Source organism: Globicephala melas, chromosome 17 (genome assembly GCF_963455315.2).
Source record: "Globicephala melas chromosome 17, mGloMel1.2, whole genome shotgun sequence".
Classification (NCBI taxonomy): Eukaryota; Metazoa; Chordata; class Mammalia; order Artiodactyla; family Delphinidae; genus Globicephala; species Globicephala melas.
The window spans coordinates 357,006-384,856 of record NC_083330.1 but is presented as its reverse complement, the minus strand read 5'-3'; the positions used below and the strand labels follow the sequence as shown (position 1 = coordinate 384,856).

The 27,851-nt window shown below is 47.0% G+C and overlaps 1 protein-coding gene and 1 pseudogene across 13 annotated transcripts in view; one reads left to right on the top strand and one right to left on the bottom strand.

Annotated features, from left to right (window-relative positions):
- The window catches only part of SPIDR (scaffold protein involved in DNA repair), a 403,848-nt gene that overhangs the window by 67,217 nt on the left and 308,780 nt on the right, over nt 1-27,851 (bottom strand). For 8 of the 13 annotated variants that reach the window (XR_009559681.1, XR_009559679.1, XR_009559678.1 and 5 more), the window contains exons 11-16: nt 26,388-26,528; nt 6,341-6,425; nt 5,251-5,394; nt 5,100-5,159; nt 3,542-3,746; nt 2,078-2,224 (exon numbers count right to left, since the gene is read on the bottom strand). Coding sequence is in view for 3 of the 13 variants with exons in the window: in XM_030859801.3 (XP_030715661.1) it covers nt 2,078-2,224; nt 3,542-3,746; nt 5,100-5,159; nt 5,251-5,394; nt 6,341-6,425; nt 26,388-26,528 (782 nt within the window). In the remaining 10 variants the exon portion in view is untranslated. Of the gene's footprint in view, nt 1-1,055; nt 1,326-2,077; nt 2,225-3,179; nt 3,441-3,541; nt 3,747-5,099; nt 5,160-5,250; nt 5,395-6,340; nt 6,426-26,387; nt 26,529-27,851 lie in introns of those variants that run through there. The other 5 variants (XR_009559684.1, XR_009559685.2, XR_009559683.2 and 2 more) reach the window with 3 other exon arrangements.
- Nucleotides 10,031-10,875, top strand: LOC115854897 (mortality factor 4-like protein 1 pseudogene; annotated as a pseudogene).

Here is a 27,851-nt window from a genome sequence, read left to right as displayed (position 1 = left end):
GAAAACCAGACTGCCACTTTGTTTTCAAAGCCACTCAGATGACAAAAGCCAAAAGGTAAAATAGGAGGTGGTTGCACAACCCTGTAAAGGGACTGCCACTGAGCTTCTCACTTTAAAATGGTTAAGTCTGTGTTCTGTAAATCTCACTATAAATTATTATTTTTTAAAAATATTAGGGGCTTCCCTGGTGGCGCAGTGGTTGGGAGTCCGCCTGCCGATGCAGGGGACACGGGTTCGTGCCCTGGTCCGGGAAGATCCCACATGCCGCGGAGCGGCTGGGCCCGTGAGCCATGGCCGCTGAGCCTGCGCGTCCGGAGCCTGTGCTCCGCAACGGGAGAGGCCACAGCAGTGAGAGGCCCGCGTACCACAAAAAAAACCCCCAAAAAACAAAAACAAAAAATATTAGGGTCTTCAGAAAACTCGGGTCTTCTCTCTGTCCCTACAAGTGTCTACACATTCTCCTCTGCTTGCACCTCTGTGCTTCTTACTCCCTGGCTGCAGGTAAGAGTGGGTCAGGTTCCAAACCCTCCTCAGGAAGCCAGCTCTTCAGGTGCACTTTCTCATAAAATGGTGCTTCGGGTGGTGGCGATGCCTGTGGTCTCCTAAAGCCAAAGTGGGAGGGGTGGGGACTGTCACTTGGGGGCTGCTTCCTCATCCTTCCCTGCTCTGCGCCCGGGAGCGACCCCGCTCTGAGAGAGGTGAGGGGATGGGAGCCTCTCGGCGGGCGGCTGGAAACCACAGGCCGTGGACAGGCTGCCTGAGACTGCTCGAGTTTGGCCCTCTCGGCCTCCAGCCTTGCGGCCAGCCTCCCCCGTGCTCCTCCAAACAGCAGCGCAATCATCTTCCTGCCAACAGCCAGCCCCCGCTTTGCACCACAGTCGATCCATCCGTGGTGCTGAAAGAATCGCTTCGTTTAAGACAAAAATCTGACCATCCCACCTCGTTAACACGGCCGGGGACGGCAGAACAGCACAGGGCCAGCCTGCCCACGACAGCCCCGCTCCGCCAGCACACGAAGCTCTCACGGCTGCCCGGCGTTCTCCACGTGCCCTCACCTGTCTGGAAGGCCTTGACCAACTCTGCCAGAGCAATCCTGAGGGCCCTGGCGCCCCAGCCCTGCCGTCACTGCCTCCAGCCCCCAGCCAGCCGCCTGCCGCCCGGAGCACTGAATGTCCGCCTTCGCCACCAGCTCATTTACTCCTCAGCAAGGCTTTGGGGTCAGTCCTGTTATCCCTGTTGCAGAGATGAGAAAGTGGGGACCCGGACACAGGTGACAGAGCCTGCCTTCTTCAGGACCACCAGGCTGTAGCAGTTATGTTTCGGTACTAACGGTAAAAGGAAACGCAAAGAAGGGAAAATCCAAAGGGCCTCAACACAATGAACACGTGCTCAATCTCACAAGCACACAGGGACCGTGGATTCAAGCATCAGTGGCATCACAGCTTTTGCTGTTCATAAAAACCACAGTGGGGTTCAGGAATCTAGTGGTCCAAGGGTGGAAGAGACAGGCCATCAATGTTACTTTTGGAATTTCTGTACTTTTTGGAAATTAATTCAGCAAATTGCTTTCACAGATATTCCTGCCCTCCGTCCACGTCTCGCTCCCCTGTACTGAATTTGTTACCCTACCTGTCAGTTTCCCTCCTGACTAATCCACCTGCAGATCTACTTCCTTGCCCTGTTTCGCCCCCCACCCTGCGTGCTACCTGAGGCCGCAGCCCCTCCGGCCCCTCCAGATGCCCCTGCAGCCTCTTCCCAGACTCTGGCGCTTATCCACCTGCCCTGTCAGCAGCCTTTGTAAGCCCTGCTCTCCTCCTGCCCCCACCCTGCACCTGACCAGCCCCCCTCCCCTGCCATCTCAGCTCAGGGCTCCTGTCCGTGCCTCCTACAGGTGAGGTCCTGGCGACAGGCACTCAGAGCACGGCAGGCTGCCGTCCTGTCTCTGGTCGCGTCTTTGTCACGCATCCAATGTCAGGCACGCAACAAATACTCGATGAACAACTGAGCAAATGAATATAAGGTAAGTGTGATACTTAAGGAAATACAAATACCTCTTCCATCAAAATCGACTACCCACCTTGGACGCTGCAAATGGAGTTGACCCGAGTGACAGAATCCAGCTCATCGAGGCTCACAGGGCTCGTCAGCTCCCAGGCACCAGAGGCCACACCCAGCTGGGGCTTTGGAAGCAGGAGGACAGTTCGTGCAACACAAACAAGCTGACCTGCCAACAGAGACACTTCAGATTATTGCAGCTCTGAGGTTTGAAACAAGCGAGTTCTCCTGCCAGTAGAAATGTGTCCTCTGCCAGCCACCTGGGAGCTGGGGGGACTGGGGGAGCCAAGGGCACCACTGTGCGGCCCCCGTGTGTCCAGAGACACGGCACCGTGCAGAAAGGAAGCCCAAAGCCTTGCGCACTAAGCTGTAAGAGCACACAAACACTGCGTTCAAACTCCATTCCTAAAGGCAAATCCTGTCATGCAAGTTATATACACGGAAAAATATACAGTCTAAGTAGGACCCTACTTTGATTCTTGGAAAAAAGTACTGACTAATCTAAGCATACAGTTAGGTCTCTGTATCTGCAGGTTCTGCATCTGCAGATTCAAACTAGCACAGATTCAAACAACGGTGGATGGAAAATATTTGGAAAAAAAGTTCCAGAAAGCAAAATCTGAATTTGCTGCACACCGGCAAGTATTCACACAGCACTGACATCGTATTAGGTATCGTAAGTGATCTGGAGAAGATTTAAAGTGTGGGAGGAGGGCTTCCCTGGTGGCGCAGTGGTTAAGAATCTGCCTGCCAATGCAGGGGACACGTGTTCGAGCCCTGGGCCGGGAAGATCCCACAAGCCGCAGAGCAACTAAGCCCATGGGTCACAACTACTGAGCCTGCACTCTAGAGCCCATGTGCAGCAACTACTGAGCCCATGTGCCACAACTACTAAAGCCCGTGCTCCACAACAAGAGAAGCCACCGCAATGAGAAGCCCACGCACGGCAACAAAGGGTAGCCCCCGCTCGCCGCAACTAGAGAAAGCCCGTGCACAGCAACGAAGACCCAACACAGCCAAAAATAAATAAATAAATAAATTTATTTTTTTAAAAAAATGGGAGGATGTGTGCAGCTCATATGCAGATACCACCATGTTACAGAAGGGACCTGAGCACCTGCAGGTCTTGGTGTCCGCAGAGGAGTGGATACTGAGGGACGAAAGCACGTGTTTAAATGTTCTAGCTTTTCATTTGTTTTAAAAAGTGATGCGCCAGGCAGTGGCTTCAGGTGGCTTCTGCACCTGTAAAGTGTGACCCCAACAGACCACCCTTGAGTGACCACTGGCATCTCCTGCTGCTGTGCCGGCACTGCATGCAGGGGGTTCTGGTTCTGTCCATGTGGCCATCACAGGGGTCTTGTCCGCAGTGGACTTCGGGATGGGGCCTGCATTTCCAGAGCAAGACAGAGACATCAAGAATCCACAAAGCCATTTTCTGGCATCTCTCAGTCACCACATCAGAGCCGTCAGTAAGAGGAAAGCATACCCTGGTCTCGGAGAGCATCCCTGAAGAAGAAGCTCTTGGAGGTGGCCTCAGAGAGCGCGTCCCGGACTTCCTGGCCCAGCACGCATGAGGGGGCCACGCGCACAGGCATGGTTTTGGGGAGACCCGAGCCCTCGTCCTGTGTTTGCAGAGTAACGTCGGTCACCACCAGCCACAGCTCCCTTGGCTCCAGAAGCGAACTGTTTACCTATAATTCAAAGACACAGTCAGGCTGTTAACTTAGAAGCTTTTCTTAGAGCCAAAATTATTTTTTAAAAGCAATAATCTTAGATGATTATTATTAACACTAACAATTTCTGATATCATTTCAATAAGTATTTCAAAACATGCAATAGCCTTTGTGTGTCTTGGTCAGCAGCCCCCAGGACACGGCTGAGCCCCGTGAGCTCCCACCTTGCAGCTGGTTTAAGGGCTCCTTTGCGGGGGGAGACCTGCCCGTCCCTGGCTCCACTCTGCCTGCCCTCTGACCCACCAGGAAGAAGCCATGCCCTTCCTCCCAATGCCACGTGTTCACATATCATCACATTGCCTTACCGTCAGCACACACACTCTTCTTTCCTGCTAGATACAAGCTTCCCAAGGGTTAGGAATAGTTACGAACTGAATGTTTATGTCCCCCTCCTCTGCCTCTCCCCGCCCCACCAGTTCATATGTTGGAGTCCTACACTCCAATGTGACGTGATGGTAATGGGAGATGGGGCCTTCGGGAGGTGATTAGGACATAATGCCACTCTGCCATTAGGATCCAGTAGATGCAAATGGGGACAAGGGTTTGGCTGGGAAGGCCCCTGTAGGAAGGCTGCGGATCCCACATGGCATGGCGGCTGACACGACCGGGCGGAGGAGGTAGCGGCACGGTCAGGAGCTGTGACTTGGGTGGGGGAGAGTGCTCACGTGGTTGAGAGGGTGATTACACACAGGAAGTTAGAGAAAGTTACAGGGAGGAAGATGAGAGCCCTCGAGTTCCGGGACAGGTGCTGATTCTCTCTCGAGTGCCTACAAGCGAACAGGGAGTGGCTGTGGCACGCCACTGTCCAGCTCTGAGCTAAGGTCCAGTGGAGGCTCCTGCAGGACTGAGGGCATGCACTCGTGGGCCGAGAGCACCCCTCCCCTGGCCTCGGCCCTCTGACTTGGGTGCTGCCCCAGAGAGCTGCCTAAGGTCTCCCAGCGACCACAGGCTCCTCTCGACTGCGGAAGAAAGAGACCTTAGAAATGGCTGAGCTCCATCCTGAGACTCCTACTTTCACCCCGGAAAGGAGGCTTCAGCTGCTCCTTCCTTTCTACAGCCTGCCTGTGTCAGAAAGGGGCCGACATGCCTGGGCAGAGCCGGGCGGGTTCCCCCTGGCGGCTGCACACCCAGCGCTTCACCAGGGGCTGCAGCCCCACCTGCACAAGGAATGGACTGACCACCATGTCAGCACAGAGTGCACCCAGCTCAAGTTCAACAGTGTTTTTCTCTTTTGGTACTGCAGCAGTTTCTGAGAGAGATTATCCTTTAATAAGCTATGCAACACGATTTGAGAAAAGAGAGATGGATTACCTGTGGTCTTTGGTAAATCACTCTGGCATAGAAACTGCAACGGGTACAGGGGCCATCAGTCTGGAAAGGTATTGAAAACAGAGAGGAATGTCTCCCCAAGCTCACGGACACAGCAAAGTAACTGAGACCAGGGTACAAACAAAGACGCCACCTGGAGAATTTCTCTTAAGCAGCGGGGAATCGGAGGCTGGTAAAGCTTCGAAATAGAGCCTTCTTCAATTGCGTCAATTTGTCCCAGGTTTGGATGAGCAGTGAGGACGTAACAGAAGCTAGGAGGAGGCAGATGAGTTTTTTCCTGTTTAAAATGAAGGCGAATGTGTTGTTAAAAGACTCAAATACACTATTAATATAAATCCACTCTTTAATAAAGACCTCTTTATTCACAGATGCAGGCTGTTTCTCTGGAAGGCTCTGTAAGAGACGGGTTATGTTGTTTCTCTCTGGAAACAAGCATAAGAACGTCTGTGCTTTTGAGTTTATTACCAATTCAAGATTTCATTTTAGAAGTTTATTCTTCAGAGTACACTGAAGACACCAGTTAGAAACTTCTTCCCTGGAAGTAATCTAGAAATGGCATTCCTGACCACTAGGCTGCTGGTCTAGCACAGGACACAGCCACTGTCTCGGCCTGTGCTAGGAAGTCAGCTACCACACAAGCACGGCAGCCCCCGTTCTCAGCTTGGGGACTAAAGCCCGAAGCAGCCGCTGCCAGCCTGCTGGACAGGGCTCAGGGCGGGGAGTAGGGGCACATTTTCATCGCTCGATTTTGCTACCTGTGAGCAACTGGCTGCCATAAGCAATGTGATGAGGAAGGAAAGGGAAACCCCTGGCTGAGCTGGCGGCTGAACCGATACCCATGGGTTTTGTTTACTGAGTTTTTGCTCTAATTGGTGACTAAGTGTTGGTTCTACTACTGACAGGAAGGTGGCGGGGAAGCCACCTGCTTCTTATTCGGTGCGAGGCTGAGACCCTCAGTGCACAGTGGCCCTCGACGATGGGGGTCGAGAGGCGTCACGTAAAGTAACCTCAGGAGGCATGCGCGCGGCACCGTGTGGAAGGCAGCCAGGCCGCAGCCTGTGAGCGAGGCGAGTGGGTCTGGATCTCTGTACCGGCTCGTACCCTCTGGACCTGGGCTTCTTGGGGATGTGCACTGTGGGCTGGCACTGGCTCAGCGCCTGGTGGCCACAGCGCAGGTGCGATGGGGGGTGTGGGGTTGGGGGACGCTGCAATGCTGGGCTTACCTCGAAGGCTGGCCCGTGGCCTGGTGCTTTCAGAGGCGCCACTGGAGGCCACATGGTGTCAATCAAACTGAAAAGCTCTGTCATCCTGGAGAAAGAAGAGATGCCTGGTCAGTGAGCTGCTCACAGGCAGACCTGCTCCACAGACACCAGGCCAAACGTCAAGGAGCCACCATTCAGGACGGTGAAGTCGGGCACACAGACAGGCAGACCTTGGAACCTGACTGCACGAGAACAGGAAGGAGACTGTTCATTAAATTATGATGCCTCTGATATACCTGGAGAAAACTCTAATTTGAAAAGACACATGCATCCCAATGTTCACCGCAGCACAATTTACAATAGCCAAGACATGGAAGCAACTTAAATGTCCATCGATGGAGGAGTGGATAAAGAAGCTGTGGTGCTCATATACAATGGAATACTACTCAGCCATAAAAAAGAATGAAATAATGCCATTTGCAGCAACGTGGATGGACCTAGAAATCAACATACTAAGTGAAGTAAGTCACAAACAGAAGGACAAATATCATATGATATCACTTATATGTGGAATGTAAAAAAGTGATACAAATGAACTTATTTACAAAACAGAAATAGACTCACAGACATAGACAACAAGCTTACGGTTACCAGAAAGGAAAGGGAGAGGTATAAATTAGGAGTTTGGGACTGACAGACACACACTACTATATATAAAATAAACAACAAGGACCTATGGTATAGCACAGGAAACTACACTCAGTATATTGTAGTAACTATAATGGAAAAAATCTGAAAAAGAATATATACATATCTGTACATGTATAACTGAACCATTTTGCTGTACACCTGAAACCTGTAAATCAACTATACTTCAACTAAAAAAACTATAAAAAATTATGAGGCGATACCCGGAAGAGAGGCGGAAGAGAAATGGTTACACAGAAAATATTTAAGGACACGGAAACATATTCATGATACCCTGCTAAGTGAAAAGCAGACAACAAATTATAATGTCTCTCTCTCTCTAAAAGATAAAAAAATGTTGTTAGTGGTTATCTGAGTAGAACTTAAAGGTGACGTCTATTTTCTTCCTTTGGTTTATGTATTTCCTATATTTTGCAAAACAGATATGTGTCACTCATAGAATAAAAAAGTTATCAATAAGTTATCTAAAATAAAGAATATAGCCAGACACAAAAAGACAAATAGTGTATGAGTCCACTTATACGAGGTCCCTACACCAAACAAATTCACAGAGACAGACAGTGGTTAACGGGCTGGGGAGCTAGTGTTTCCTGGGGACACAGCTTCACTTTGGGAAGATGAGAAAGTTCTGGAGGTGGATGGTAGTGACGGTCGCCCAACAATGTGAAGGTACTTAGTGCCACTTAAAAATAGCTAAGGTGGAAAATTTTATGTAATGTACATTTTACCACAATTTTAAAAATCCTGTTTTAGTTGCAAAAAAAAAAAAAGAATATACATCATAAAGACTTCTTAGACTTTGCCTTAAGTTTCAGCAATGTTTAATCAATTTATTTATTTATTTATTTTTATTTTTGGCTGCACTGGGTCTTCATCGTTGGGTCTTTGTTGCTGCACGTGGCTTTCTCTAGTTGCAGCGAGCGGGGGCTACTCTTCGTTCTGCGCGGGCTTCTCATTGCAGTGGCTTCTCTTGTTGCGGAGCACGGGCTCTAGGCACGTGGGCTCAGTAGTTGTGGCTTGCGGGCTCTAGAGTGCAGGCTCAGTAGTTGTGGCACACAGGCTTAGTTGCTCCGCGGCATGTGGGATCTTCCTGGACCTGGGCTCGAACGCGTGTCCCCTGCATTGGCAGGCAGATTCTTAACCACTGCACTACCAGGGAAGTCCCTTAGCAATGTTTATATATAATAATATTGTTTACTTTTTAAAAAGCTTGTGGCCTTAATAATTAATGTTACATATTCTTATTTCTCTCAACATTTAAGAGCAAGTACTATTTTTTTTTTTTTGTGGTACACGGGCCTCTCACTGCTGTGGCCTCTCCCGTTGTGGAGCACAGGCTCCAGACGCGCAGGCTCAGCGGCCATGGTTCACAGGCCCAGCCGCTCCGCGGTATGCGGGATCCTCCGGGACCGGGGCACAAACCTGTGTCCCCTGCATCGGCAGGCGGGCTCTCAACCACTGCGCCACCAGGGAAGCCCTAAGAGCAAGTACTATTTTAAGTGCTTAGGATCCAGCGGTTAACAAAGTCGAAACACTCAGAACTGAGAATGAGGGTCTCAGCATCACGGAGAACAAGACTCAAAGCTTCCCACGGTCTTTCAGCCCCTCACACCAAACACAACAGAATTGTGGCCCACAGGGCGTGGCCTACAGCCAACACCAAGATTCTGGGTCCAAATCAAGCACAAAAGCGGTAAGCGAAGGGGGACACACGAGGGAAATTCACTCTCTCCCTCTCCTGACAGCAGCTGTTTGTGTGGGTGACTGGACAGGGCTGGGCGACCAGGGCCAGTTGAGGTTCAGAGGCAGCTGGCTGGACACTGGGTGGACGCTGGGGGCCCGCTGCGCCTCTCTTCCGGGGATCATCCACCCGCTCCTGCCCTGAACATCCTGCTTCTTTCCACACAGCTCGCTGAAGGATAGGCACCGAAGCGCCAGCCCACATGAGGGGTTGGAGACTCGGTGAACGAATAACCAGCACTCATACAGTCTCATACACACCCACACAACTTCTGAGAACCTTGCATAAACAGAGTCGTGTGGTGCATGGCATGTTGAGTTGGCTTTTGTCATTCAGCACAATGTATCTGAGATCCATCCAGCTGCTGTGGCATCAGCAGCTTGTCCCTTTTTACTGCTGAGCGCTATCCATGGTGTGGACGTGACACAGCTCGTTTACCATTCACCTTTGAGGAACATCTGGGTTGTTTCCAGTTTGTGGCTATTACAAACACTTGGGTACAGATTTTTGTGTGAATGCAGATATTTGTTTCTCTGGATAAATGCCCAGGAGCGCAGCTGCTCTGATAAGTATGTTCAGTTTTTAAAGGAACTGCCAACTCTGCTCCTGGGGGGCCACACCACCTTACACGCCCACCTGCAACATGTGAGAGATGGTTTCTTCACATCCTCACTGGCACCCGGTGCTCTCACTGTTGTTCACTTTAGTTTTTCACATTTAGTTGTTTAGGAGCATGGTAACATCTCACCATGGTCTTGACGTGCTTTTTCTTAAGAACAGTGACGTCGAACACCTTTCCATGTGTTTATCTGCCATGTGATGTCCTCTTTGGAAATGTCTCTTCATGTCCTTTGCCCATTTTCTACCTGGACTGCTTGTGTGTGCGTGTGTGTGTGTGTGTGTGTGTGTTTACTGTTGAGTTTTGAGACTTCATTATACAGTCTACGATACAAGGTTTGCAAATATTTTCTCACGGTCTGTAGCTTGTCTTGCTTTTGTTGTCACATCTCAGAACTCTTTACTCGATAAGTCCCAAAGGTTTTCTTTATAGTTTTATGTTTTATATTTAAACCTAAGATCTATTGTGAGGTATGAGATTTAGGCTGAGATTAATTTTTTGCCCATATATGTCCAGTTAGTTGAAGACTATCCTTCCTCCACCAAATTGCTTTGTTTGCACCTCGGTCAGGAATCATTTGGCCATAATCCCACAGGCCGCTTCCCAAGTTCTCTCCACTGATCAGAGAGTCATCCCTCCACCAATGCCGCAGTTTCTTGTAGCCATATCGTAAGTTTTGAAATTGGGTGTGATTCCTCCCACTTTATCCTGTTTTCAAAGCTGTTTTATCTACTCTAGTTCCTTTGCATTTCCAAGCAAAGCCGATCAGAAGCAGTACGCAGAGGGCAAGATGAGAGGGGCTGCCCCGGAAGGAAGACTTCTGGTTTGCAACAGAAAAATGTTGGCGTGGAAACAAAAAACAACAAACACAAAACACCTGGAAATGGAGACGGTGGTAGTACGAGTGAGACACCTCAGTCTCCTCGCGAGGAAAGGGCCCGAGTAGCTTCTACTGTTGAAAATGAGGAAACATTCATGAACAGAGTTGAAGTTAAAGTAAAGATTCCTGAAGAACTAAAACCATGGCTTGTTGAAGACCGGGACTTAATTACCTGGCAAAAAGAGCTCTTTTATCTTCCTGACAAGAAGAATGTGGATTCCATTCTAGAGGATTCTGCAAACTACAAGACATCTTGAAGAAACACAGAAAATAAGGAGTATGCTGTTAATGAAGTTGTGGCAGGGATCAAGGAACACTTCAGTGTAATGCTGGGCACTCAGCTGCTCTGCAAACATGAGAGACCGCGGTATGCTGACATCCTTGCAGATCACCCTGATGCGCCATGTCCAAGGTGCATGCAGCGCCACATCTACTGAGATTATTTGTACGTGTTGGAGCAATGCTGGCCTACACACCTCTGGATGGGAAGAGCCTTGCTTTATTACTGAATTATCTTCATGATTTCCTAGAACACCTGGCAAAGAACTCTGTTTAGTGCCAGTGATTATGAAGTGGCTCCTCCTGAGTACGAGTGGAAACCTGTGTGAGGTGCTTGTACGCCCTCATGTTTGGATCTCTGTAAACACATTTTTGTCAGTCCTTCTCTTGTACAAATGACGTACTTTGGAAACGTTAGTGTATAACAGAAATGATGTTTGTTTTCTGTTTGATTTTAAACAGAAAATAAAAGGGGTTACAGCTCCTTTTTTTCTTTTCTTTTTTTTTCTTTTTTTATTTCAAAGTTGCTACCAGTGTTTTCAACGACGGACAACAGAGAGACGTACTGTAGAGTGTTTCACTGCTTAGCTGCCAAAGCTGCGTTTGAATGCTGGTGGTTCTATTCCTTTGACACTACGCACTTTTACAATATGTGTTAATGCTATATGACAAAATGCTCTGATTCCTAGTGCCAAAAGTTCAATTCAGTGTGTATAACTGAAAACACTCATCCATTTGTGCTCCCCGCTTTTTCATGGTGCTTACAGTGAAGAGCCCATCCTTTGCAAGTCATTCATGTTGTTCCTTAGGCATTTTATCTTTGCTCAGATTGTCAAAGAATGGTGGCTTGTTTCATGGTTTTTATATTTGTGTCTAATCACGTTTTAACATGATAGACACAATGCATTGTGTAGCTAGTTTTCTGGAAAAGTCAATATTTTAGAAATTGTTTTTCAGATCTTCAATAAATTTTTTCCTTAAATTTCAAAAAGAAAAAAAAAGTTTAGAATAGGCCTGGATATATCTACGAAAATTTTTGCTGAGACTTTAATGGGTTTTGCGTCAAGCCTATACCATCTTTTGGGGAGAACTATAGCATCTTTACAATGTTGAGTCTTCCACTCCACGCACATTGACACCTTTCCATTTATTTAGATCTTCTCTGATTTCTTTAATCAGTGTTTTGTAGTTTGCAGCATACAAGTCCTGACATGTTTTGTTAGATTTATACCTAAATACTCCTTTTTGGGCAACTGTAAATGCTGTATTTTTAATTTTGGTTTTCAAGGGTTCATTGCCAGTATATAGAAATGTGACTGACTTGTGAATGTTAATCTTGTATGCTGCTACTTTGCTGAACTGACTTACTAGTTTTAGGAATTTTTTTCTTCTTTTGTAGATTCCTTGGGATTTTCGACATAGACCATCATGTCATCCAAAGTAGAGACAGTTTTATTTCTTCCTTTCTGTCTTTTTCCTTTTCCTTGCCTTATTGCGATGGTTAGTCTATTTAGTACTTTTAAAGTACCCTACCAGAATCTAACATTTAACTTCAAACACACTGATATAGGAAAAAAACTCTGAGAGGACATCCAGGACAGCAAATACGATAAACAGCACGTGAAGAGTGTCAGGGTGTGATGCTGGCGACAGAACGCTGGCAAAGCTGGATGAAGAGAAAAAGGCTGACACTTAAAGGTCACGTGCAGACCAATTTCTCTCATTTCTTCCGTCTTTCTCCCCACCCCCCAGCCCGATGATGAAACTACTCAAAGAAAAGCTGGGCCAGGACAACAAAAACTACTAATCCAGGTGGACTTGCAGAGAAAAAACAAACACACCCCCTTGTCATTCTCTGCACATCTGCTTGAAGCTAAACGCCTGCTTTTACCAACTGGACTGGCCGTCTTGGTGACTTCAGAAAGTGGTAGAATACTACTGAGAGAGAGTCAGACTTTTATTATCTATTTGCTAAGTCTGGGAAAGTCTAAATTTCAAATACTCTTTGTCTTCCATATAACCTTGTGAGCAAATAATGGAGAAAGGATACCTTAATTTCCTCAAGAAACAGGTCATAATCTATCTGCCAACAGGCTTTTACTGCAGCTGCCTTCACTAAATCTTAGACTTTTAGAAAAATTACCTAAAGATGAACTTTCCTAGTGGGAAAGGTGGGTAAACTTGAAAAGTGACCTTTGCGAAGGCAAACGCGGCTGGTGACTGGAGTGCCCTGGAGGGAGCCGAGCACACTCCCCCAGACAGTCCCTGTGGTCCAGGACCCAGGGCCTCCTCTAGGGCGGGCTCAGCTCTTCCACTCTCTCCAAGGCAAAGGCCGCCTCTGAGTGTGACCAGCTGCTGCAAGTGTTAAGAGGTGCCTTCTCGCACATCTTCACTTGGGGAGACCCCCCAGGAGAGCCGGAGGAGGCTGGCCGCACCACACTCTTTGAATCTAACCGGACTGCTTGAGACTTGGGACCGCAGCAGAGGTGGCAGGTCAGCGGGAATACTGCTCCTCAGGGCCAGGCCTCGGGGCTCCCACTCCCCGTGCTTCTGGAGCTGGGTGTTCACTCTGGGGGGCCTGGAGCCTGATGGGGCGCAGAGCAGACGCCTTCATCTGCACTGCAGGTGAGTCCTGAAACCTCCTGGCCCCGCTGTGCTCCCTGCAGGACTCTGATGCTCCCACTTCTAAACCTGCAGCGGCTTAGGCGGGTGGGAGCAGCGCAGGCCTTCTGGGAGGGTGCAGCAGCACGAGGTAGCTAGAAACAGCCAGCCGTCTGGGACACATGCCTTCTACAGGCTGGGACACAAGCCTGGCTGGCTGAATACCTTGTTCATGCGCAAAGGCCTTGCGGTATTGATTAAAACAAAACAAGACAACATTTTCCAACTCATTTGCAAGTAAAAAAATTACAAATACAGAGCACTGTAGTTAACTTCAAAAACATTTTCTATTTTGTTGTTTTTTGTGGTACGCGGGCCTCTCACTGCTGCGGCCCCTCCCGCTGCGGAGCACAGGCTCCGGATGCGCAGGCCCAGCGGCCATGGCTCACGGGTCCAGCCGCTCCGCGGCATGTGGGATCTTCCCGGACCGGGGCACGAACCCGTGTCCCCCGCATCGGCAGGCGGACTCTCAACCACTGCGCCACCAGGGAAGCCCTGATTTGTTGTTTTAATAATTACCAGCTCCCTAAGAGAGAAAAAAGTGCTGCAAAGATTATTAAGTGTTAGTACACAGATAGAGATACTTACCTGGAGCAAAGTTACTGATTTCTTAGAATGAGAAAACCCATTCTGTTGCCTGCATTTTGTTGTTTGTGGGATATTCTGGAAGCTGTAAAAATCTAAGTAGAAAATACACAAATGAGTCACAAAGGGAGGAGACCGACTTGAGGCCATCTCCGAAAAAAGTCTCACAAATTCAGCGTAAGAGTCTGAAATGATGCCCACATGCAGGTGTCTCTCCTGGACGGACGAGAGCCCAGGTTTGCCCTCCAGGGAAAACGATCAAGCCGAGACCCCACATCAACTGCTGAATTTCTGGCTGAGAAAGGCAGCCTCTAACCCTTAACCCGACGCTCTCGGCTGCTCTGACAAGAGGAAGAGGACCGGGGCTAGTCCTGGGGCAGCCACGGCAGGGCTGCCTGGCGCAAAGAAGAGGCCACGAGAACAGAGTGTGCCTGAGGACGACAGCAAGAGGAGTTTTAGGAACATCAGAGATAGACGGGGAAGGAGCAGGGGCTCTGGCCTCACCACTACCCGAAAGGATGCTGAATGTACATATTTCACACTGATTTTACAGACTGGCGCAGCCTCCCTGTACCGAGGGCGACGGCCAGTGTCACCTGGAAGCAGGTCCCCGGCTGCAGCCCATGGGGAGGAAGCACGGCGGAGAGCTCTCCCTGAGCTCACCAGGTTGTTCCCCGACACGCCTGCTCACCAGGCCTGTTTTCTATGTTATTTTAGAGTTATTTTTCCATCTGATACTGCCTCATCTAACTACTCCCAAATCTTCACCGGATAATCTAAGACTGCCTGAATCACTTTCTTTTGGGTGTGGGTGGGGTGGAATTTGCTGCAGAAGATTTAAACCACAATGGTGACGTCACCCTCAAGATGGGACGCAACCTGTTCACTGAGTTAATTCATCCTCAGAGATCTCAGAATATTTTTTTTAAACGAAGCATTTATATTGGTTGTAAAATGTTCCTAAAATTTTTCCGTGCAGTTGCTAATTTCTCTGTACCTACTGTTATGTAGTACTCATGGCTTTCTAATAAGACAGATTACCTGGAGATGGAATATTTCAGACCAGGGATTCTGAAAGTGGGGTCTGGAGACCCCTGGGTCTGTAAGACCCTTTCAAGGGACCCGCAAGGCCAGAACTATGTCCTGAGACCTTATTTCCCCTTCTCTCGTGAGTGTACAGTGGAGTTTTCTAGAGGCTACACTATGTACAATACAGGACTGACTGAATGCAGAGCAGAGATGACAATCCATCGTTTTCTGTTAGTCCAGACATTAAAGAGATCTGCAGAGAACATAAAATAAGGCTACTCTTCTCACTAAGGTTGTCTTGGTTTAGAAAATATTTTTCATAAAAATTCTATTTGTTATTATTTAATGGGTTTATTTTTAGGATTTTTAGGTGAACTAATAAATATTTAATTTTTTCCATTTTATTTTCTAATACAGTAGTTATTGATCAATATAACCACATTTAAAAAATCTCCTTGGGGGTCTCAGTAATTTTGACGAGTATTAAGGGGTCCTGGAGACCATGAAGCCCGGAAGTGCGCCACTCAAGATCCACTCTCTACCATCTACCTCCCTCCCTCCGTCTCCCTCTGTGCCCTCGACTGTCTTCCAGAAGGTAGCTTGTGTCACCTTACGTCCTTTTATGTCACCCTCATACACACACGAGACAACCTCGAATCAACTAAACAAACTTTTGCCTTGATACTGAAATGCATTTCCTTCAGAGGTTTGGCTGCCAGAGCAGACACTACCAGATGGCCCAGGAGATCATGAGCAAACTGATGGGAGCCATGGCAACCTTGAGATCCTGAGGAGGTTAGATAATCAGCGACTAAACTACATCATTATGCTGGTGAGACAGGAAAATGGGGCAGTCACTTTGGAAAACACTTTGGCATCGACCCAGCAATCCCACTTCTAGCTATCTACCCAAGAGAACCGAAGACTTATGTCCATATGTGCATCGTGAATGTTCATAGCAGTATTACTATTCATGACAGCCAGAAAGTAACATGGAAGCAACCCAAATGTGCATCAACTGATGAACGGATACATAAGTCTGGTACATCCATACAACAGAGTATCAGGCAGCCATAAAAAGGAGTGAAGTACTGACACACGATACAACATGGATGAACCTCGAAAACATGATGCGCAGTGGAAGAAGCCAGGATGATTCCTTTATACGAAGTGTTCAGTATATGCAAATTCACAGAGACAGAGTGCAGATTAGTGGTTGCCAGGGGCTGGAGGGTGGGGAGTGACTGCTCGTGGGGAAGGCGTTTCTTTTGGGGGTGATGACACTGTTCCTGAATTAGACAGTGATGGCATCATGTCGGTCAGGCATTCTGACCTCAGAGACCACTCTCTGCTAAGAATATCCCACAAATACCTTATAGATGTGGGGAATTACTAAACATTTTCCAAGGCTAGTTCAATGAATTTCAGGACAATATTTTTCAAATTTTATTCAACAGATAGAGAAACTGAAGAAAGGAAATTAAAGACACACACCTGAAATTAAGCCTTCTGCACTATTTCTTTGAACCACTGCTTAACTTATATAACTATGAAAGATAAATTTGTAACTTTGGAAGGCCTCACATTTTGTAGGCTATCTGCTAGTAATATTAAAAAATATCTTTCCTAATCTAGATTCTTTCCTCAAGATCTAGGATATAAAAATATTAACTAGTGCAACTTTGTATTATAAAACAAGTTCTTTTTTTTTTTGAGGTACGTGGGCCTCTCACCGTTGTGGCCTCTCCCGTTGCGGAGCACAGGCTCCGGACGCGCAGGCTCAGCAGCCATGGCTCACGGGCCCAGCCGCTCCGCGGCATGTGGGATCTTCCCGGACTGGGGCACGAACCCATGTCCCCTGCATCGGCAGGCGGACTCTCAACCACTGCGCCACCAGGGAAGCCCATAAAACAAGTACTCTGCACATTTCTGTTCTACCTCGGCAGGAAATCACACACACACACACACACACACACACACACACACACACACACACTCAGCTACAAGGGAAGGAAGGAATTCTTGCTGCATGCTGCTATCTGGAACTGCAGACAGTTCTTAGGCTGGTCTCATTCCCAGGTGGTCCTTATCATTTCAAAAGTGTCACATGATCTACTCACCAGTGTGGAAGCAGGAACAGCCACATTCCACATAAAATCTGTCAGCCCAGGTTTTCTGATAGATGCGTATACTTTCGACCAAACGCTATCACCAGTGCGCTCTGATACCTGAGACAAACCTGTCTTCTCAGTCTGTTCTATTACCATGAGCTCACATGTGAAGCAGCCTCCCTTCATGCACTCTTCCAAAGACAGCCTGCTGTTCCCATTGGGAACACTATAAAGAAAACCACGGAGGAAACCAGAGGACTGCAGTGATCTTGGGGGGACGGGGCGTCACCAGGAGGAGCACGCTGGGGGTGATGCCTGGACACCCAGCACATTTTGTTCCTTGAATTTGGTGGTGGCTTCATGGGTGGCCCTACCAGTCGTTCACTGCACTCTGCAACTGGGGATCGCCCATACGTCTGTCGTGTTTCCCCATAAAGAACCGTAAAGAAGGAGACAGGAGCGCACACACTGACGTCTGTTGCTGCGAAGAGGCAGAAACTGGAAGGGGACACCCTTAAAGATACCAAAGGGAAAAGCAACCATTCTTCCTTGTTTACAGACATGCCTACGTTCATGAGAAAGATGTGGAGTGAACACCAGTGGAGAGGGGAGTATTAAATTCCCTTTACTCTTCGTGTGACTTATTTTTACAGCAGCAACCAGTGAAAGCAGCGGCTGTCCTACTACCTCCCTTGCACATAATGCTGAAGTGCCTGATCTGAGGCTGCTCACAACACGCAGTCCCGGTCCAGGTCCAGGGGCCTTCGGGACCATCCTCTCCACTGTCAGTGATTCTAGGGAGAGGAGCAAATTCTCTTGCTTTAAAAAAAAACAGTAATGAAAATGATCTTTCTTAAAAGTCGTATTTTCATTAATAAGTGTCTAAGTAAACAGAAAAGAAAAATGCCGAACTGGACCTGAGGCCCCCAGTGTCATTATTTCCTACGGATCTGATGCTCCTCCTGGCCACTCAAGATAATTCCAGCACAGACGGCTCACTGCTGTTGTTTAACAAAAACAATGGAAAACACCAAGAATCTAACATCAACACCCCTGACAAGAAATGGTCAGATTTCTGACTTGAGGGCCGGGGATTATGACTATAAAGCAAATGGGAAATTTACAGAAATGAATTCCCCTAAAACTGTAAGTAATTACGTGTAGGCTGTAGCACCAAAGATGCAGGCGCTGGACTCTGATGGACCGGGCTCCAGGCCCACCTCACAGACGTGCAGCCAAGTTATTACTTAGTTTCAGGAGCTTGAGGGTCTTTATTTAACAACACAATAATTTGTTTTTCAATAAAGACTAATTTATTTTGTCCTGAATTTGGCGGTGGCATCACGGGTGATGCCTGTAGTGAACTATAGTGAACGATGCCACCACCTAATCTGCCATCTAGTTGGAGAGTTGAAGGAAAGGAAAGAGGGGCTACAGTGACAGTGAAACTTCTTTTCTTTCCTCTTCCGTGTCCCACATGAAAAGACAGGCATTTCACTGGCAAACTTATAAAGATTTAAGAGTATTCTACCTATGATAAAAATGCATAAGATTCTGCAAATTTGAGAAGGCACTTAATGAAGCATAATTAAGTATTTGCACTTCATATGTGAGATTAACAAGGAACACCCCACTTAGCTTCTGAATCACATGACCCAGGGCCCTCACAATAACAGCTACTGCCACAGGCTGTTACCCTGAGAGAGGGAGAGAAAGAACCTTACTGATGTGTGCAATGTTCAGAGCTGCAATCAGTCCTCAATGCTTACTTTCCAATCACGTGGCCCTAGGAGCTGGCTGGGGGCTGGGTGGCCCGACACACCACCTCCCAATTTTGAACAGAATAGCTCCACATTGGTTTGTTATTAACACGGAGCTTCCTCTTTGGATTCTATTTTTTTTAAGTTCAGAAGTTTTAAAACTACTGGTCCCCTACTGGTAGGTAATTATGATTTTTGTGAGAACAGTGCAGGGAGAGGGGGAGTATTGAGATTTGTAAGAGAAGGAATGAATGAAAAAGCAAAAAAAAAAAAAAAAAAATTCCTGCCCATTTGCTGAATTCCAGGCTTACTGTGCTGCCAGGTGAATTCACCAGATAAATTACTAACCTGGAGGGACAGGGAGCAGTTGCTTTTATGTTCGTGTATCAGCAGATCTTCCTTCTGGTTTCTTTGATCCCTGTTTTAACTAAATCTCTCTGTACTTTTTAACTCCACTGGCTTCATTACCCATTCTCTCCCATTATTATCAGATAATTGACAAGGCCAGCAATTTCCAACTGGATTTATTGTCTTTCCTGGAAAAAAATGGAACACTCCCAACTTCTAGTTATAGTTCTTCTAAGTTACTCACCTTTCTCTTCCTGTTTTATTTGTAAAAACAAGACAAGAAAGACTTACATCAATGTTGGCCAGAGTTTTACTTTTCAGTTAATTAGAAAAGAGAAACAGAGGAGGAGGAGGGAGGGAAGAACCACTACTTCTGCATGTTTTAGGGTGTGCAGGGCCGCTTCCGCGTGTGAGCTCATCAAACCACCCAACCCCGGGGGGAGGCAGAGCTACTCGTCCTGCTGACCACTGAGGGTCAAGATGCGACTCAGGGGCAGTGGTTCCAAGGCCCCCAACTTCCCCTCTGATGCCTCCGTTCAGTGACCAGCGACGCTCCCTCCAGAAGCTTTGGGTTTGCTTCTGAACAGCAAGTCCCCTCGCGTCAGCCAGGCCGACACAGCCAAATCACCCCAAGTGAACTGGCTTCTACTCTGTCCCCCAGTCACTGGGGGAAGGTGGTGGAGCAAGGGGGTGGCCCTGAGCCACTTCTGAGATTGCTACTGAAAGAATTCTTATGTGGCCAAGAACTACTGGCACAGTTTGCTTTGGTTCAGACTTGATTTCTTAGTCAGGTATTTACTGAATGCTCTATTAACTGCTACGGAGGACATGAGGACACCAGGCTAGATAACACTTGGCTCCAGCATGACAGTCTATTTTTGGTCAAAAGATAACAGGAATGAACTTATGGGTGGGATCGTGCTCTTCCATGGGTGTCTGCCTAGCAACCAGATGAACCTACAAGTCACACCCTGAAGGTCTTCTCGGCGAAGCCCCACCCACTCCAGCAAAAATCTTCTTAGACTGTCAGTGCTTCCCCACTGGAAAGTCAGACTGAACTGTGAGTTCATCCCTGCGTCCACACCCAGGTGCTGTGTTAACGAATGACTGATGGAGAGAGACATGCAAGGACCAGTCAGAGCAGAACTTCTTTACCTAACTGAGGGAAGGGTGAATTTATTTTTACTGGATAGTTTTTGAAACACTATTAGATCAGTAATCTTGACAACAGTTAACGCTTGGCCTACACAGCTCAAAGGTGTCTTTCAGGAGGTCTGCGGTTCTCTTCCCTCCTCTTCCTGTGATCAACCTGGTGGGTGTGTCAGGCCTTTTGTAATCTGCTGGTTTTCCCCTTTGTCAATGTCTCTATCACTGATTAGGTAGATAGATATACAATAGTTTCCTTAAGGATTGTTCCTTGAACAATAAAGGTAATGACTGATTTAGAGGGGTGCCCATTTTACTAAACATATATCCTAATTTCCCCAAAATAACCCTTATGGTGAAGGTTAAATAATCGGCATTTGCTTTCTGAGCCCCTATTCCCTAGTTGGGTCTTTTTGAGATATGTGAAATTATGCCCAGATGTTTCATTTAGAAACAGTTCTTCTCCAACTGGACTTATGAAACATTTGTAGTTGTTTTTATAACTCAGTGTAAACACTTTTTAGGCAGTCAGTTCATCCCCGCCCCCTTTAAGGACTGAGGTGAAATTCACTCAACATAAAATTAACCATTTTGAAGTGCACAGTTCAGCGGCATTTAGCACATGCACAGTGCTGTCTAGCCCCAGAATGTCGCCATCACCCCATCAGACCCTGTGCCCGTCAGCGGTCACTCCCTGCTCCCCTCCTCCTGGCCACCACCAACCTGCGTCCTGTCACCATGGGCTTGTCTGTTCTGTTCGTTTCATATAAACGGGATCCTACAATGTGTGGCCTTTTGTGTGGGCTTCTTTCACTCAGCACCATGTTTCACACGGGTCAGTGCTTCGTTCTTTTCGGGCAGTTCTTTGAGCATCACTGGTTTCAGGATTTAGTACATTCTCTTTCGGTGACATTTTACTCTCCTGCCATTAACTTGGGTGGTGAACCTACCGGCAACAATTTTATTTTTCAAAATGATGAAAGAATTCTTAAGTATGTCCCCTTAAAAGAGGATTTCCAACCACAGCAATGAGCAAAAAGATTCTGGACCTCAAACCCCAAGGGAATTCTGTCTCTTTAAGAGGCAGCCTTTCTGAAGAGGGGAAATCAAAGGAAGGAAATTGCCACTGAAGTTTCTTTCCCCAGGAGAGCTCTCACCACTGCTTATTTCCTGTTAAAGGAGCAACTGAGATGATCCCTCCACAACGACCCTAACCCACACGCATCGACTTGTGCTGGACGATCCCTAAAAACTCCCTCTGCTGCACCTCCATGTACGTGGGTCACACAGGGTCTCCCAGGAGACCAACGCCCTGGTGCCCAAAGTCACAGTGGAGCCTGACCTCTGACCAGTCACCCTCACCTGATCCAGGCCCTCCTCCATAAGATGGGATCCCATCCTGGATAAAGTGCTTTCACAACAACCTCAGGCGTTACCCACTAGACTTATTAGTGAGGAGGACCCAGGGTCTTGAGTCCAAGGTGCACAAAAGGCGTGGTCCTCACCCTGCACTGGACACTGGTCTTGGGACCAACTTAGTCTCTATTCTTCCCACTAAAATTGAGCACCAATAATTACTGCTCAGAAAGTACAAGTGTACACATTCAAATCTCGTTGAGGAGAATCTAAGATGAACCCAAGCAGACAACGAATGTGCATTCCACAAATACTTATTATGAGCCTCTCGAGTGCCAGGAATTGAGCCACATACAGGAAACACAATGGTGAGCGAGAAACAGAGCGTTATGATGGGAAGGCCAGCCTCAGACACTGGCCACGAGGCGTCCTAATCCACAACGGTCTACACCATGCAGAGGGGCAAGACCAGGTCTGCATGTCAAGAAACCGCTGGGACTCAGAGCTGAGCAGCTGGGACACAGCACAGGCCAGCTGGGGGAGCCATCCCAGGGCTCCTCAGACCACTGTTAACGCTTGTGTATTATTGCTAAAATGTCACTCAAGTTTACATGACAATATACCCCTCTGGTGGGACACAGGTCCTGAGAATCCCACACAGCCCTGAGCACTGGACCCAAAGCAGCGGCTGCAAGGGACAAAGGCGCCACCCGGAGAACGGGAGAGTGCTCTGTCCCCCCCCGCCCCCCCCAACCCCGGGCCAGACCAACAGCCCTAAGGGCTGTTGAGCAGCATGGGGAGCAGCATGGGGGCTGCGGAGCAGCATGGGGGCTTCGACGGCCTTCTGTTTCCTGACCATGGGGTTAGTTTGTGATCATGCTAACTAAGCCTGGCTTCTAACTTAAAGTTTATCAGTACTTAATCTGTTACCTTTAAAACAAAAGCTGGCATTTAAACAGTAACTATTAATCGGACCATTCTCTGAAATACACCCCCCTCGACGTGCCCAACCCCTCACTCTATCCTCAAAGCTGACCAGATGGACCCGCTCCAGGGGGTGAGTGGACGGCTAGATCAGGGGGCGTGTCCTCCCGCCCTCCTGTCCTCAGCCCCAGGCCCCTCCCGTTCTCTCCAGGGTTCCCAAATCTGAACCCGCCCTCTGAGCCGGGCAAAGTGGCTGCTCTGTAACTGGCACTCGCCGGTTGGTGTCTTTCGAGACCTCCTCCTGGCTCTCCTGCTGGTCCATGAGCTCTGGGAGAAAGGGGCTATTTTACACTCCTGGCATCACCACAGCTCCCAGGAGAGCGCCACGCACCCCCCCCCCCGGCCCCCGAAGCTACTGGAAGTTAAAAATCAGTGGTGATGCGTTCTTCCTTCTCCTGCCCTCAACTGCTGCAGAAGTTTCCAAATCTGCACCCCTGCCCAATCCCCCCTTCTATTTCAAATCTATTAAAAGTACAAGAGTAGAATAATCTTAACTCTATTTTCATTTTTATTACCTCTTCTTCTCTCAAAAACTCCTAGGGGCCCTAGTTTTCTCTTGGATCAATGCAGAATCCCTAATAATAGGATTTAAGGCTTTGTCTAGCTGACTTTTTATTTCAGTATATTGTGGTTTCAGATAAATCCCAAAACTCTAGCACAGCAGCAACCAGCCAGGGGCATAGCACAAAGAGGTCCTAAATATTTAACGAACAGATGACTGAATTATACTTTCTCCTAATCCTACTTTTATGTCTTCACAGATAACATCTTACCAATTTGAGGAAAAGACCAGCCATTTAAGGCCCCATCACTTAAAGCAACAACCGCCCAGGATCCCTGGGCAGGTCTAGTCTCCAGTTCAAAAGGAGGCAATTCATGGTCAAAGATCTTGTTAGTTGCTTCCCTGTCATTCTCAGCACTCAGATAGACCCCTCTGTATACGGTGAGTGCTGACTACATGCTCTGCAACAGTCTTCTCCAGTACGTTACTCTTAAAGAGATCTAAATAAAATAGTCACTTATACATTAATAGTGTATTTTAGACAGATTAGTGGCTTTTGTTTTAACAAGTAGGAACATAAGTATTAGCAGGACTTTGAATTGAAAGAGGTTCCTCTCCCCCGCCAAAAATATGCTAACAATATTTTCCATACTTATAGGATTAAGATGTTGCAGAAAATCTTTTTTCCCCCAGTATTACCCTATCACATAAAAAAAAAGAGCACATAATAATCAGCAATAAAAAGATAAAGCTCATACACAGAACTAAGACACAAAAGTAAAGTGAGTTTTCAGCCTGTCTGACCTCTAAACTGTTGCAGAGGCCACCTGGGAGGACAAAGGTCAGGGGACACGCCTCAGCCCCTGGACAAACAGCCTGGAGTCCTCCAGGGACGCAGAGAGCCAGGGAGAGGCACATGCCTCAGCAGTGTTGTTTTAAAATGGTCTTTTCCTTTACATCCAGGGTATTTTTCTGACTCTTCTCACCCTAACGAGTCAGTATGGACACACAACTCCAAAAAGCGGTCAGAGAAATGCGACAGACATGACAGCTGTTTTCCTGCAACTCTTCCCAAGGCGGCAGGTGAACAGGGTGGGACGCCCTGCACAGGCCCAGCCCCAAGGCTGCCAGTCCACCCAAAGCGCCACAGGGAGCAGTGACTTCCGTCACTGTGACTGTGGACCAGATGAGACCGGGGAGTTAAGATTTCAAAGGCTCCACGATCAGCCCAAACGTAAAACTATCTTCCAAATGGCAAAAAATAATTTTCTATATTAGATATTGGAATTATATAATTATAATTAATCATTTTAGCTTGAATTCTGGGAACTAAGTGTATTTCATTGAGGTTTATCAGAAATATATTTTGTTAAGGTTTATGAGAGTTGCTATGAAACACAATAATTGGGGGGGAAGAAAAGAGACAATTTGTGTTTACTGGGCCGTGGATGGATGACTGACAGTGGATGATGTCACTAATAGGCAATTATAACATTCAGCATTCCAAAACTATTTAATAATTTGTTTTGAAGAAATACAGCTTCCAAAAGAACAAAAAGACAATCTTAATATTTATTTGGATAGTTGCATGCTAAAATAAAGTTAAACACATAGGATAAAGAAATTAATTCCAACCTAAAAAAGTATCCAATACTTAGTCAAATTTTAGTCCAACTTAAAAATGGATGGGTTCCAAAAGTTTGTAAATGAATTATTCAGAATAGTCAGTGCATTTCCCGTGGAAAAAACATTTCCTGTGGCAATGTTGTAGATAGTAGCAAGGCTTCCAGTGTAACCCACAAAAACCAGATTAAACATTAGGTACACATATGGCTGTATAGCATCATGGTAGCAAAGCATGTACTTTTTAGAGCAAAGCCCCTGGACCCCTCCTGGCTCTGTCAGTCCCCAGGAGTATTTCCCTGGAGTTGGGTCCCCCAGTCGCCAGCAGGAAGTACGTCCCCAGGAGTGGACTCCTCTGGCCTGCAGGACACCAGGACACCTGCCAGCTGGAGGGGCTCCACTGAGGCGCCCGAGATGGGGAGCCCCAGTACCCCGGCGTGCTCAGGTGCGAGGCTGGTGCCGAATGTATGTCAGGGAGGTCTACACGGCCCCGGTGGGGTTAACGCCGTCAGGCCAACGCCACAGCAGCACCTCACTTACCACCACTACACACGGTCTTTCCAGATGCCTGTGATTCTGAAACTGAGGACTACATGGGGTTCAGCCTTCGAAACGATAAGGTTCATGTGACCCACTTAAGCTTTCCAAATATCTGGGCAGCTCCCTCCCTAATCCATAAGGCAATTACACTGTAACACAGCCTCCCTGTAAGCAAAACGAAGCATTTGTTACGAGCCGAGTGTACATGAATCAATTCAATGCAGGGCTCACAGGGGCCTGTCCTTCAGGAAAACAGGGTCCTGGGTGGAGCCGCCACTCAGCGGCACGTGAGAGACACATGCGGCACAGGGCGGGGCCGGGGAAAGCGGGCTGCCAGTCAGTTTGGACGGAGCACGGCCGGAAGGGCCGGTATGCAGACCACTGGACTAGGAGCAGCGCATACGCCCAACGGCGCCCGCCCAACGGCGCCTCCCAACAGAGCCTCCCAAGGGCTCCTCCCAACAGGCGCCTCCCAAGGCTCCTCCCAAGGCGCCTCCCAACGGCTCCTCCCACCCGCACTGTTACAAGCTCAGACGTTGCTCTAAGTAAGACAGTAGCATTAAGACAGCTAAAATTACACACTGCTTGAGGAAAGCGGCTATGATGAGAGAAACCCAAATTCACCGTTTACACTAATTCTCTATATGACTGGATCGTTCCACCGAAAAGGTTTCTTCTGCTCCCTAATTCATAGATTAAGATGCTCACTGGAATGGAACAACCCACGCTGGGGCCAGATCTATGTACCACCGCCACCCAAAACATCTAGCGCGAGGAGCCACGAAACGTGACAGAAAACAAGCTTTCTTGCTATGGAAAGCAAAAAACGTGACAAATTAAGAGTTTTGCTTAACACTTATAAAATGACTTTTCACTCAGTTATATTTTCACTTACATAACTGACTCATGCAAAGCTGCCTTATTAGTACAGATAAGGAAAAATAAAGAAAAAACTTTAGAATTAAAATACATATATATGACATTTTTAATCCTAATTTTAATAAAATTGTGAATCACTAAACCTGCATAATTATTTTTGTTGTCAATGATAATTTTTCTTCCGTAAGTACTTTATGGGCTCCACCCAACTCGTGGCCTTGTCTTAGAGGCAGACTCTAGGATCCTAGTTTATTGTCTTTAAAAATGAAATTACAGATGTTACTGTAGCAAACTGGATGCTACTGTGGTGTCCTCACCTTCCTCTGGTGACCTTTTGCAGAACCTTCATTCCCGCCAGCCTGCAGGACTTGCCCTCCAACTCCCTGTCCTTCAGGACGGCGCCCTCCGAGTGCACCTCACTGAAGAGTCCAAGGGCATCTTGCACGAGAAGGCAGACTCTACAAAAAAGGATCCACATTTGCTCTTTTAGGAGACAGTTTTTGATTCAGTACAGAGACCAGAATTTCCTCCTCCTTCACTAGAAACCCACTGTAGATCCACCGTAGAAATCTACTTCCATTTAAAACATTTCAAATTATGTTTTATCAAACACTAATATTCAAAGATATTCATAGGTATTCCTTGAAAATTATCACCAAAATGTTGCTAGCAATAACTTTTCTAAAATTTACTTCATCAGATCTATGGAGAAAAAAATACATTGAAATCACATACAATTATTACTATGTTCAATTCTTCTTGCAATACGATATTTTATACCCAAGAACACCAGGAAATATCCCTGACTGCTCGCCTGATGCCCATATGGTTTTAGTCTGTTCAGGAGCAGTATGCAGCAGGTGGTACCCAGAGGAATGTCCTATCTACCTTAAATATATTGTCTTAACATTTCCGTATGTGTGACATTATTTAACATGTTGCAGCTATAAGACATTTATATAGTACAAACTCATTTCTCATGGTTGACTGGAAAAAGAAAATTTTACACAAAGAGTAGGGTTCTGTGGCTTATAATTAGGTCTGGATCAAACAAGTGAAAAGCTAGAATACTTCAAAATGAAGATGAACAGTGGTGGCCTTTGGATTTTACAAAAATGAGGAGCTGAGTTGCCTAAAGTAGAAAAATTAATGTTCAATCCTACTGACTTAACCTCAGGATTTAGAGGTCAAAAAGAAAGTGGGATGTAAGTTATTTGTTTCTTCCAGAATTCTGAATATTGTCCCACTGCCTTCTAGTCTTCCACTGTTTCTAACGAGAAGTCCCTTGTTACACGAGGAGTCACTTTTCACTTGCTGCTTTCAAGACTTTATCTTTGGCTTTCAACATTTTGACTATGACGCATTTGGGTACGGGTCTTTTTAGGTTTATCCTACTACAAGTTCATAGAGTTTCTTGGATGTGTAAAGTTTTCCAGTCCAATTTGAGCCATCTTCAGCCATTATTACTCCAAATATCTTTTCTGTTCCCTCCCCCACTCCCCTGCCCTTCTGGCGCTCCCATTACATGTGTATTGGTGCACTTAATGGTGTTCCACATTTCTGAGGTTCTTCGTTCTTTTCTCCCCTTAGAATATTTATTTGTCATTTGTGAGATTTCCATAATAGTGCAGAGATAATCATGGTATGTTTTAATTCGTCATAAAGACTAAGTTATTAAAAAGTCTTCACAAGCATTTTTTTAATTGCTAAAATACTCTGCAGTCATCAATTTGAGATTAAGTTTTAACATCCTATTGAAATCACAATCCTCTTTTCTTGGG